Consider the following 12,168-nt stretch of genomic DNA (forward strand, 5'->3'; position numbering starts at 1 on the left):
TTCAAAAGCCTTTGGGGAAGTAGGCACAGATGAAAGTACTATAAACAAACAAACAAACAAACAAACAAACAAAAGCCAGGCGTGGTGGCTCATGTCTTTAATCCCAGTACTCTGGAGGCAGAAGCAGGCGGATCACTGTGAGTTTGAGGCCAGCCTGGTCTACAGAGCAAGTCCAGGACAGCCGAGGCTACACAGAGAGACCCTGTCTCGGAACCCCCCCCCCCCAAAAAAAAACAAAAACAAAAAAAAACAAAAACGAAAAAACAGAAACAAAAACAAAAAACCAAATGTTACATCCTCTCTGTAATAAGTGGGTCAGAGGATGAGGCTTAGCTAGGCCTTCAGCCAACGTCAAGCTTTCTGTGTTGGCCCGAGCCAGTGTAGGGAGAGGAGAGAGCGTTCAGCTGTAGAGAGGTCCCAGGCTCTTCACCTGGGACCTTTTACTCTGTGCCTGTCCATGGTCCTGAAAAGGCCATGTGTGTGGTTCAAGACTGGAAAGTACCCCTTCCTTTGAAAACTTATTTCATGCTAACATCATGCTGTTAAAAGCACAACATTCCATTTCCTCTTCAGAAACATTTATCTTTTCACAAGAAGCTACGCAAGCCGTGTGAGGATGAGCTAGCTTGGCACTTGTCTGCTGCTTGTCCCGGGGCTGCTCAGGGCCAAATTGACCTTGATGTTGTGAGAGGAGTCTCTGATGATGGCCTTCACACCTCTCCCCCCCCCCCCCCCCGTGGAGCCCACCTAGATCTGTGTCAGACCTCCTCCGCTCCACAGCTAGTTATTTGCCACCCACCATATACTTGGCTCTGCCGCGAAAGAAAAGGAACAAAGACAGATGTGTTCCCACTGTGGGTGGCTGGAGGAAGTTGAAACAAGTGATGGAGTCGTCACCAGTGAGCACCAGGACAAGATGACCCTATAGCCTCAGGAAGTAGTATGGGATTCTGGGAGGAGAAGATAGAGCTAGCTTGAGACTGGTGAGCTGGGTAGATGTTAGCTTGGCATAGCCTGGGGCTGATGCTGAGCTTAGAGCTATTGATGTCTGAGCAGCATGTACAAAGGTCCTGAAGTGAAACGTGGCTCATCCTGTCTGAGGAACCAAGTGCATTTTCAGCCAACTAATATGCAGGTGGCTTTTTTGAGGGGGGGTTGTGTGTGGAGTGGGAGGGGGGCAGGAAACCAGCGCCTCATTGTGCAGTCTTGGCTGGCCTAAAACTCACTGTGTAGACCAAGTCGGCCTCGAACTCACAGAGATCTGCCTGCCTCTGCCTTCTGAGTTGCTGGGATTAAAGGGGCATGCTATCACGCCTGGCCAGGCCTAGGTTTTGAAGTGGGCAGCAGAGCCTATTGAGTGACCACAGTGATCCTCAGTGAGGACATTGTCTGAAGTGGAGGACTGGGGTGAGCTCCAAACAGGATCAGAAAAGCTCCGTAAGGATGTGCAGGCAGGCAGAGTTTGGGGGCCTTGGTATGGGTCAGGCATGAACTAGGCACTGAGTGGGGCTCTGATATAGGTAGTGACCATGGGGAGGGAGTGTTGGGAGTCTGAAAAACAGGAAGACAGCATAAAACACAGCAAGAGATGTCTGGACTGGGCGAGACTCTTGAGGGCTGAGAAAGAGTGAAGAGCAGAGGCAGCAAGAGTCCAGGGTGGTTACCTCAGACTTGTAGCCAGAGGAGGAAGAGATTGATGTGTCCAAGAAAGTCATAGGAAGCCTTGTAGTCCGGAAAGAGGCACAGGGTCACCAGGCCAGACCATAGGGCATCACAGCTTGGAAGGCTGAAGTCAGAATTCATACTCAGTGTCAAATTGGTGTCAAATCTGAGTACTTGAGGGTGTCCTTGACACCCTCACTTATTCCTGAAGTTCACCTAGTGACAGGGTCACACTGTGTACCAGCACTTGCTCAGACACAAGAAGTGATATAGTGCAGCCACCAGGAGTGTACCCTATGTGGTCAGTGGCATGTCTGAGCGTCCTCCTGCCTCGTGACCACTTTGATGCCCTGTATCGCTGCCCTCCATGCATGTGTCCACCTCCTTGCTGCATCTTGCTCTCGCAGCCACCTTAGGAGTATCATGGGAATGGCTTCCCAGTCCTACAGGCTGGGTATCATATCCCCAGCCTACAGCTGTGTGCCTTTGCGCAAGAGACTTACTGCAGCCTTCATGTCTTCACCTGCCTTCCTCTGGGATGGGCATGAGACGGGGTCACATGGATGGCACACAGGCCTCCTAGCTCCTGTCTACCTGTGCACCAAATCCATGCTTCCAGGACACCTCCTTAAACACAGGCCCGCTGGTGCACACACAGTCATGGCCATGGACACACACAGCTGTGTGAAGGTGCATTGTATTCCTTACCCTGAGCAAATATCTGTACAGGCTGAGAGGCCCAGTCCCTCTGACCCTGCCCCCCCCCCCCCCAGTGCCCCTGCCCACTTGCCTATGTCCTCCTGTCCTGTTGTTTTCTAGTGGCTGAAGCAGATAGAGGGAACAGAGGCGGCCCTCACCCAGAAGATGATGGACCTGGAGAAGGAGAAGGTAAAGACTCCAGCACCTGGGACAAAGGGCGGGGGGCGGGGCCGGGGGAGAACTCAGGTGTTTGGCTTTGTGGGATGCTGGGCATCACTGTAGTTCTGCCCTTGTGGCTCCCTCGAGCCATCTCCGTTCTCTTCCTTTCCCACCCACGCGGTTTTCAATTGAACACTTACTTCTGACCTTGTGCCCCATCTCGGACTCACAGACCCTTGAGTCCCATGAGTGGCAGCTTGAGAACATTAGAGACACAGCACGACACACAGGCACCAGTCCGAGGGGCTCTCCAGATGCAGGATAACTTGGGAACCCAGAGTTGGCCTTCCTTGGTTGTGCACTGGATGCTTTAATGCAAACTTGGCTGGATTGTGGCCATGAGGGGTGTTATGCTTGTGAGCAGCCCTGCTTGGAGGGGGCACGGTGCAGGGGATAATTATCCTTAGCCCAGGGAGGCAAGAGGAGCCATTCCAGAAGCCCTAGCTCTAAAGCCATCCAAGACCAGTTTGTATTTTAAGTTCCTTTGAGAGCTCACTGAAGGAGCCAAAGCAGCACTTGGTGTCAGAAGAGCCCTGGATAGGCCTCAGGAACCTGGGTTTCTGCTTACCCCTATCATCAGTGGCACCATGGCTTTCTGTTCCCTATAAAATACAGGAGCCGCAACATGAGTTCTAGCTCTAAGCACTCAAGGGTGTAGAGTGGGGCATGCAGTCTGCCCAGATGAGGCCTCTGTACAGGGAACCAGAGGTCTTCGGGAAGTGTTTAACAATGAGATCCACATGGGAGGGGAGTTGGGGATGAGAGTGGGGAGGGCACAGCCTGGCAAGGGGATGAGCTGCACCTGAGAGCTGTTGAGACAATCCTGAGGCCTCAGGCCACAGTACAGGGCTTGGAGATTCCTGTGATGTGGGCTGGCAGCAGCGGGCTCCCTGTGAGGTCCCTTCCTTATTACCAGGTACCCAAGAGGAGGGGGAGCCAGAATGAGGGCAGTCCTGATCAGGGATCTCATGGATAGCCTGGGCAACCCAGGGCAGTGAGGGCTCTGCAGGGAGTTCACACAGGGCAGTCAAAGCCCCTCCCCCCTCCTTTCCCTCCTGCACCGTGTTACTAGTGGGTAAATTCAGAGCCTCCCTGCGCTGACTTGCTCTGGGCAATCCTCATGGCCCTGCGCTGACTTGCTCTGGGCAATCCTCATGGCGGCCCCTCTCTTCTAGGACCTGTTCAGCAAGCAGAAAGGCTACCTGGAGCAGGAACTGGACTACAGGAAGGAAGCCCTTGACCAGGCCTACCTGGTAGGACCAGAAGTGGGTTTGACACTTTGACTTTCTCCTCTCAGCCTTAGAGGCTGCTGCTTCCTGCGGGGAGCACACCAGGCTTCAGGGTATAATGAATGGCCAGCAAGTGGCCAAGTGTTTCAAATGAGCTGTGTGGGTTTTTTTTTGTTAAATAATTTAAATTTAAATTTAAACTCCTCTCTCACATATTATATCCCAATCACAGTTCCCCTTCCCTCCGTCTCCCCCTCCCTCTCCCCCCTTCCCTCTTCCCCCTCCCTCCTCCCTCAGTCTCTCCCTTCCACCTCCCACCCCCCCCAGATCCAACCCCTTTCTCCTCCCCTCAGAAAAGAGCCGGCCTCCCAGGAACATCAACCTAACACTGCATAGCAAGCTACAATAAGACCAGGCACATACTGTTACATCAAGGTATCCCAGTAGGAGGAAAAGGGTCCTAAAAGCAGGTAAAAGAGTGAGGGACAGTCCCCACTCCCACTTTTAGGAGTCCCACAAGAACACCAAGCCACTCAGCCATAACATACACGCAGGGGACCTAGGTCAGGCCCCTATGGGCTCCCTGATCTCTGAGTCTCCGTGAGTCCTGGTCAGTTGATTCTGTGGGTCATGTTCTCGTGGTGTCACTGACTCCTCAGTTTCCTGTGATCCTTCCTCTCCCTCCTCTGCAGGACTCTCTGAGCTCTGCCTAATGTTTGGCTGTGGGACTCTGCATCTGCTCCCAGCAATTGCTGGGTGAAGCCTCTCAGGTCTCTTTGATGACGATTCTGCTAGGCTCTTGTCTTAGAACACTCTGCAGGCAGGACAAACTGTAGGTGGGAGGTGTTGTGGCTGGGTTGGTGTCCCAGTCCCTTTACTTAAGGCCTTGCCTGGCTATAGAAGATGAGCTGTGGTTTTTTACAAAGAGTTGGTGATCTTGATATTTTTGTTTTTGTTTTGGTGATCTTGATGTTTTTGGTTTTTTGGTTTTGCGAGACAGGGTTTCTCTGTGTAGCCTTGGCTGTCCTGGACTCACATTGTAGACCAGGCTGGCCTCGAACTCATAGTGATCTGCCTGCCTCAGCCTCCCAAGTGCTGGGATCAAAGGGGTGTGCCACCACCGCCCGGCTGATGGTTTGGTTTTTGTTGTTGTTGTTGTTATTTTTGTTTGTTTGTTTGTTTGTTTTTTGACCCACTTACTGACTAGCATAGGTGAGCTGAATGGGAAAAGGCTTTTGTGTATGTTTGTTGCTTCATAAATATTTATTTATCCTTAACTTTCCAAAGAGGCTGGTGATACAGTTAAGTTGGTAGAGGGCTTGCCTAGCAATAAAGACAGTTCAGTCCCCAGTACTGAATAAACTTGTCGTGGTGGTACCTGTCTGCCATCCCAGCATGCAGGACCAGAAGTTCAGTATTGTCCTCTACTATACACTGAATTCCAGACCTGTCTCCAAAAAAAATCCCAAATCAGGTTTTCTCATAGGTAGGAGAAGGAGATGGTCCTAAATGAACAGAGAGGTGAGGCAGTGAGCTGCGGCCAGATGCACCAGAGCAGACGGGAAAGTTTTAAAGCCCCATGAAACACCATGGGATCATCAAAAGTCTGGGCTTCTTCTTAGTGTTGGAAGTTCAGGCTCAGATGACCTCACACTCAAAGCCACAAGTCCCTGACTCCAAGAGCCATTCTTCCTAGTGGAAGATGCCTCCTTGTGGAAGATGTGGAGTGAGAGTCGGGGCTATTCTATGTAGGATTGTCAAGAGCCACCATCAAACAGTACCTGCCCATGTCACTCCTTTTTCTTATCACGTGATGTGGCTGACAACAGCATGGAGGGCAATGAACGAGTGAAAACACTTAAAAAAAAAAAAAAAGATGGGGGCCGGGCGTGGTGGCGCACACCTTTAATCCCAGCACTCGGGAGGCAGAGGCAAGCGGATCGCTGTGAGTTCGAGGCCATCCTGGTCTACAAAGCGAGTCCAGGACAGCCAAGGCTACACAGAGAAACCCTGTCTCGAAAAACCAAAAAAAAAAAAAAAAAAAAAAAAAAGACTTATTTATATATTATATATACAGTGCTTTGCCTGCACATACACCTATGTGCCAGAAGAGGGCACCAGATCTCATTATAGATAGTTGTGAGCAGCCATGTGGTTGCTAGGAATTGAACTCAGGACCTTTGGAAGTGCAGCCAGTGCTCTTAACCTCTGAGCCATCTCTCCAGCCTGTGAAAACACTCTTATCTGTGCTCTGCCTGTTTTTTTGTTCTGATTTTTTCCTCAATCTCACCCAGTTTTGGTCCATGTAGATGCTCATGAAGACCCCATCCCCCAACACACACACACACACTGTCCAGTCTTTCAAGGATGTTTGACAGCTCTGGAGGACACCCCTCAAGGAAGCTGCAGGAACTAGTTGCCCTCATGGGGAAATACATTAGATCAAAAGCTGAGGGCCTTGGCCCTAAGGACCTCTTCAGCTGCAGTGTGCTACAAGGACAGTGCAGTGCTCAGATGGGTGGAGGCCAGCCATTGCCAAGTACTGTGGCTCACTGGGGCCTCTCACAGAGCAGCTAGTTGGAATAGGTGGTGTCCTATCATCTTCTGAGGACTGTGTGCAGGCAGGCTCAGGATCTTGGACATGCTAGCTCTTAGAAAATACCCCCACCTTGACAAGCCCTCTAGAAACCTGAAAAAGCACGCTAAGCTTCGAGGGGGCAGCACGCACCCACAAAGATTGCAGTCTTATGAGAGTCTGGGCAGTTCTCAGGAGGCACCAGATTTACTTAGAGTCAGGTCGGTGCACTTCTGACCTTCGGCATCCAGACTGGGTAAGGGAAGGTGCAAGATGCATGCCTGTTTCCCTTTGGCATGGTGTGGAGTGAGAAGTGGGGGAGATAGGCCTGGCCCGCAGTGGGATCCAAGTCTGAAGGCGGGGGGTGGGGCCAGTTTGGAAGCTGGCAACTAGGGGGTAGACCCTCTCTCCCAGAAGCTTAGTTGCTGAATGGAGAGTGGTCAGCCAGATGGCAATAAGCTCCTGTGCCTCAAGGAGCCGGGGTAAAGGCCACATGAAATCCCGCCGTCCTGCTTTCTGCTTTCCCAGGGCCAAAGTGACCCTGGAGAGAAGGTGATAATATCTGAGGCTAAATCCAGGGTGGCCCAACAGGGCTAGAACTGGCTAGAAAGTGAGAGCAATGCTGCAGGTGGTGGGATTTGCAGAGCCTTCCCCGGGGCTGCCCTGTCTCATAGTCTCATAGTAGGGTGGGATGGTGACATAGATATGGTGTTTCTTAGCAGGGGGTGAAGGGCTTTGGAGAAACAGGAGAGAGAGAGAGAGAGAGAGAGAGAGAGAGAGAGAGAGAGAGAGAGAGAGAGAGAGAGAGAGAGGCTGTTTGCCCCTAGGTAGTCTGGTCAGATAACTGTTGAGTGGTCAGCAGGGGATCTGATGTGACTTTCCCTAAGAATTCAAACCCCCAAACGATGGGACCGTCATCAGCCAGCTCCACTGTCTCCTTCAGCACTGCCCACAAAGGTCCCCTTACTATGTGTGGGATCAGAGATGGGGCTGTGGGTAGGACATTCTCACTATTTGCTTCCACTTAAAGCTGCGTTCTCCACACAACTGGGAAATGAATGCATATAATTGCGAAATAGTACCTCACCGGCTCCATTAGAATAGGGAGTGAGAGCAAACTGGAAGCCAAAGACAAGATAAAATGGATTTGGATACACTTGTCTCAGGAGGACGTGGTTCTTTCTTCTTGCCCTGGTCTCCTATACAGGCCAGGGCTACCTGTCTCTATCTGGGACAGAACACTTGGCATTTTCCTTGGCGAGAGGAATCTCCCCATGCTGTCGCTTGTGAGGCTTGCCACTCTGCTGGGCCATGCATGCTGACCTTCCCTCCCTAGAGCTACCTCTAGTGGCACCAGTTTGTAACCTCGACTGTCTTGTGGATTTGGGCCATGCAGAAAATCCAGGACCTGGAGGCTACCTTGTACAACGCGCTGCAGCAGGAGCCAGGGCGGAGGGCCAGCGAGGCACTGAGCGCCAGCCAGCGCGAAGACCTCCAGGCAGCTGTAGAGAAGGTGCGCAGACAGCTCCTGCGTCAGAGCCGGGAGTTCGACAGCCAGATCCTGCGGGAGCGAATGGAGCTGCTGCAGCAGGCCCAGCAGGTACTGGCAGTTTCATGCCTCCATCTTGTACCTCCAATGTACCCTGGGCCCCTGATGACTCTCTGGCACTTGATGGACATAGGTACCCCGGATGTTGGGTGGAGAGTGGCTGGTAGGGGAAGTTCTAAGGACATAGCATCATTTCTCATGGGTTCCTGTTACAGAGTGGTGAGCATTCCCTCCTTGGTGGATGGGGAAACAGGAGTTGAGGCACTTAGGTAGTATAGGTGGCAAGCTTGTTCTTTCTCTTAGCTGAAATGTGCACACAAAACAAAGGTGTTTCTCACACCTTCTTCCAACACCCCCTGATGCACAGGGACCACACTGGTTCAGCATCTCTCTTCTGCTGGCTTTGGGGTAGCTGAGGGCTTGAGAATCAGCCTAGGAGCCTGAATGTTACTTCTTGGAGGACCTCAGGCATCTGTGAGGGTCACATGATGCTGAGCAGAGGAAAGAAAGTTCCAGAACCCTGACAATAGCTAGAGAAGGAGAAGAAGAAGAGATGAGCTACACAGAGTTTTGTTGATCAGCATGCTCCCTACACTGCAGAGCTGCCACCCACCTCATGGCAGCCTCACGAGGTGTGAGAATGGGCACACAGCATGGGTGCTGGCAGCGCTGCCTCTCTCCGCCCCTTTCCTTCCCTGGGGCTACCTGGATGTTGGACACATGAATGATTGAGGCCACTCCAATCCATGATCTTGGTTGTCCTGCTGGGAGCCGAGGTGCCCTGGCTCAGCCCTTATCTTATTATGAATGTGCACTGTCAGCACTGGACATGTGTAGTTCATGGACTTCACAAGCAGGTGAAATCCATCCATCTGTAACAAGTCAGAAGAGAGTATTCCTCTGGAGGGGGTGGGGGTGGGGGGGACTGGCTGTCTTGTGTGTCCTTTGCAGCTTCTATGCTGGACCACCATAAAAGACAATGGTCAAGTTTGGGGCCTGGGAGTCGTTTTCTGATGCGTGACCTGATGTATTTCAGAAAATCCGGGAGATGGAGGGCAAGCTGGAGCTGCAGAGGCGCCAGCTGAAGGAACTGGAGGAGAAGGTAGGTGGCTGAGAGAGCTGAGACCTCAGGGTTGAGGCACAGGCAGGTGGCTGCTGATTTCAGGTATAAAGCCCAGGCTTCCTGTTCCCCCAACCCCTCCCAGATATCCAAGGCAGATGCTGAGGCCAATCATCAAGACCCAGGCCAGTGGGAGACCTGTCTTAACAAAAACCAAGGTAGACAGCTTCTGAGGAACCCAGGGTTGATTTCTAGCTCCACATGCACACTCATACACGTGAACACGCCTGCACATATACAGGCACGCACATGCAGAGGCATGTCAACACAAGATAAATAAGCGAATAAACAAGTGAGGGCCTTACATGCAGGGGGAAAAAAAAGTAAAAATAGCGAGAGTCTGGAGGTGTCGTCAAGTGGCAGAGCAGTTGCTTAGCATAATCAGAAGGTCCTGAGCTCAACTTCTGGCACCCCAAACCCAGGAAAACCCAGCAATATTAGCAGCCAAGCCGGATGTGGTGGAGCATGCCTTCAGCCACAGAACTTAGGAGGCTGAAGCACGGGGATCAGGAATTCAAGGCTCCCGTCTCAGAAAACCAACCTCCCTCAAAGTTAATATCATGTATATACTTTAGCCGATGCTACCCATCTTCATTGAGATGTCTATACTTAAAAACGTTAGTCCTTATAAAAATTTCAAGAATATAGATTATATTTCTTTTTTAATAGATTATATTTCTATTGTTTAAATCTGTGTATATTGTAATTCCATCTTCAGTGGCTGGCATGAACACCATGAGAGTGAGTGAATGAATGAATGAGTGAATGAATGAATGAATAGCAGTCCCTGTGTCTTTGGTTTGGTCTTTTCACTGAGTTGAAGGGACATAGTGATAATGAAGTAATTTGTATTTGTAGTTATTTTTTGCTTCTTTTTCCACCTCTGTTTGTGAATGCATGCATATATGTATGTGGGTGAAGTGTATATTTGTATATGTGTGTGTGTGAGGTGCATGGATGTACATATGCTTGTATATAAGACATATGTGTGTGAGGTGTATCTGTTTTATGAGTGTGCCTGTGTGCACACACAGAAGCCGGAAGAGGGTGTCTGATACCCTCTATCACTCTCCACCTATTCCCAGGAGGGAGGGTCTCTTGCTGAACCTGTGGCTTGAGATTTTTTTTTCTACTAGGCTGTATCCAAGAGGCCCCAGCAATCCTTCTGACTACCACCCCCATCAATGCTGGGATTATAGGCAGATGTGGCATGTCAGACACAAAGGCAACTGACTTAAAAACAGGGCAGGCAACCCATGCTGTGGCTGAAGTAAGCAAAACCATACCATGGCGCCAATCCAGACTGCCACTTACTCTCAGGCCAGATGAGATGACAACAAACATGTATAATAACCTGTCCCTGGTGAAGCCAGAAGACAAACAGCATCACAGCGAAGCAAAATTCCTGGGATAAAACAATACACGCCGACAGCAGAGGAACACACAGCTACCTCCAACAGTTCTCACTCACCACCAGGGCACTGCGCACTGTGCACAACAATAGATACAGCCTAGATGGCTTACACACACCTGTAACTTGAGCTCCATGGATATTTGATGCCCTCTTCTGGCTTCCAAGGGCACTGCACTCATGTGCACATACACACATATACACATAATTAAACATTAAATTCTTTCTTTCTTTCTTTCTTTCTTTTTTTTTTTTTTTTTTTTTTTGGTTTTTCAAGACAGAGTTTCTCTGTGTAGCCTTGGCTGTCCTGGACTTGCTTTATAGACCAGGCTGGCCTCAAACTTATAGCAACCCACCTGCCTCTGCTTCCTGAGTGCTGGGATTAAAGGTGTGCGCCACCACGCCTGGCTAAACAATAAAATCTTTAACAACAACAACAACTAGTCCTAGACAGTTTAACTTTGGGAAATGGTAGAGTAAGTTGCTTTAGACAAATTCTTTTTGCTAAGAACTGAAAAATGTGAAAATTGATCCTTTTGAACCTGGGCATGGTTGTGGGGTACACCTGCAATCCCAATCCCAATAGAAGGCAGAGTTAGGAGGATTGCAAGCTCAATGCCAGCCTGGGATGCAAGGTAAGACTTTAAAAAAAAATTAATCCTTTCTTAAGATATTGGAAAGCATCCACAAGAGTGGAAATTTACAGGTCACTATTCAGGAAGGGAGGAAGCCAGAGACAAGCATTTGTGCCCTTCACTGAATGGGAGATGGTAGCTACCCTGTGTTGCTGCCCTAGGCAGACCTTGAGGTTAGCTCAGGACCACACAGGCAAGGCGGCTTTACTGAGACGGTTGCTACTTCCTGTGAAGGCGCCTGTTCCTATGTATCCCTTGAGGACCAGGATGGAATTTCACACATCTCTTCCTCCAACACAGAGAGTGGGGTGGCCTTAGACAAGTCCATGGAGAAGTCATAATTGCATAGCTTGTGTCACAGACCAAGGCAGTAAGAGCGACCTTACATCTGTGGGGTGGTGAGGACACCTGTGGAGACGGGTGTAGGCCTTCTGACCCAGCCTGCTTTGGGGGGTTATGAGGCTAGTGGGCCTGAGATGACCCTATCTGAATCCTAAAGGAGGATGTGGGAAAGCCAAGAAAGAAAGAGAAAGACCACTTCCAGGCTGAAACAGGCCAGGCTGGTTTGTGAGAAAGGAACTGGACTCTCCAGGGACAGCAGGACAAGTCCTTAGAAGTCACTGGACAGCAGTGTTTAGGGCTCTTCGTAAGTGGGGCACCCTTCCTGGTGGCTGTCATATTCCCATTTGTGGGGGAGAGAAAGAGAAAGAATACCCCTTGATGCTCCGTGTGGGGCAGGTGTATTCTCTCCTTCCTCCCTGAGAAGCTAAATTTAAACATGACAATCACCAGTCTCGTCCTGTATAGAGTTCCTGCGTGCATAGTTGGCTGAGTCTGCAGGGGGCGCCAGAGATCCATGTCCAGGGAGCAGCAGAGGGGAGCTGGGTTCTCTTTCATCAGTTCCCTTCTGAGGAGTGCTTTGTGAGGCTGTCCTAGATCCTAGGGTCCCCATCTGGCAGGTGCCCAGTGTTCCTCAACCCTCTAGGGGGCACGTCAGGTTGATTCCACTGTGAACAATTTGGCTCTGTGGCTGGGCTCAGGATAGCCTGAGATGCTGGGGGTGTAAGTT

The 12,168-nt window shown here is 50.5% G+C and overlaps 1 protein-coding gene across 6 annotated transcripts in view; it reads left to right on the forward strand.

The window, feature by feature from the left end:
* Nucleotides 1–12,168, forward strand: part of Jakmip1 (janus kinase and microtubule interacting protein 1) — a 122,534-nt gene that overhangs the window by 106,733 nt on the left and 3,633 nt on the right. For 3 of the 6 annotated variants that reach the window (XM_051164725.1, XM_051164727.1, XM_051164729.1), the window contains 4 exons: nucleotides 2,482–2,550; nucleotides 3,756–3,845; nucleotides 7,781–7,984; nucleotides 8,970–9,035. In XM_051164725.1, coding sequence (XP_051020682.1) covers nucleotides 2,482–2,550; nucleotides 3,756–3,845; nucleotides 7,781–7,984; nucleotides 8,970–9,035 — 429 coding nt within the window. The remainder of the gene's footprint in view (nucleotides 1–2,481; nucleotides 2,551–3,755; nucleotides 3,846–7,780; nucleotides 7,985–8,969; nucleotides 9,036–12,168) is intronic. The other 3 variants (XM_051164728.1, XM_051164726.1, XM_051164730.1) reach the window with 1 other exon arrangement.

Source organism: Acomys russatus, chromosome 22 (genome assembly GCF_903995435.1).
Source record: "Acomys russatus chromosome 22, mAcoRus1.1, whole genome shotgun sequence".
In the NCBI taxonomy this organism is placed as follows: domain Eukaryota; kingdom Metazoa; phylum Chordata; class Mammalia; order Rodentia; family Muridae; genus Acomys; species Acomys russatus.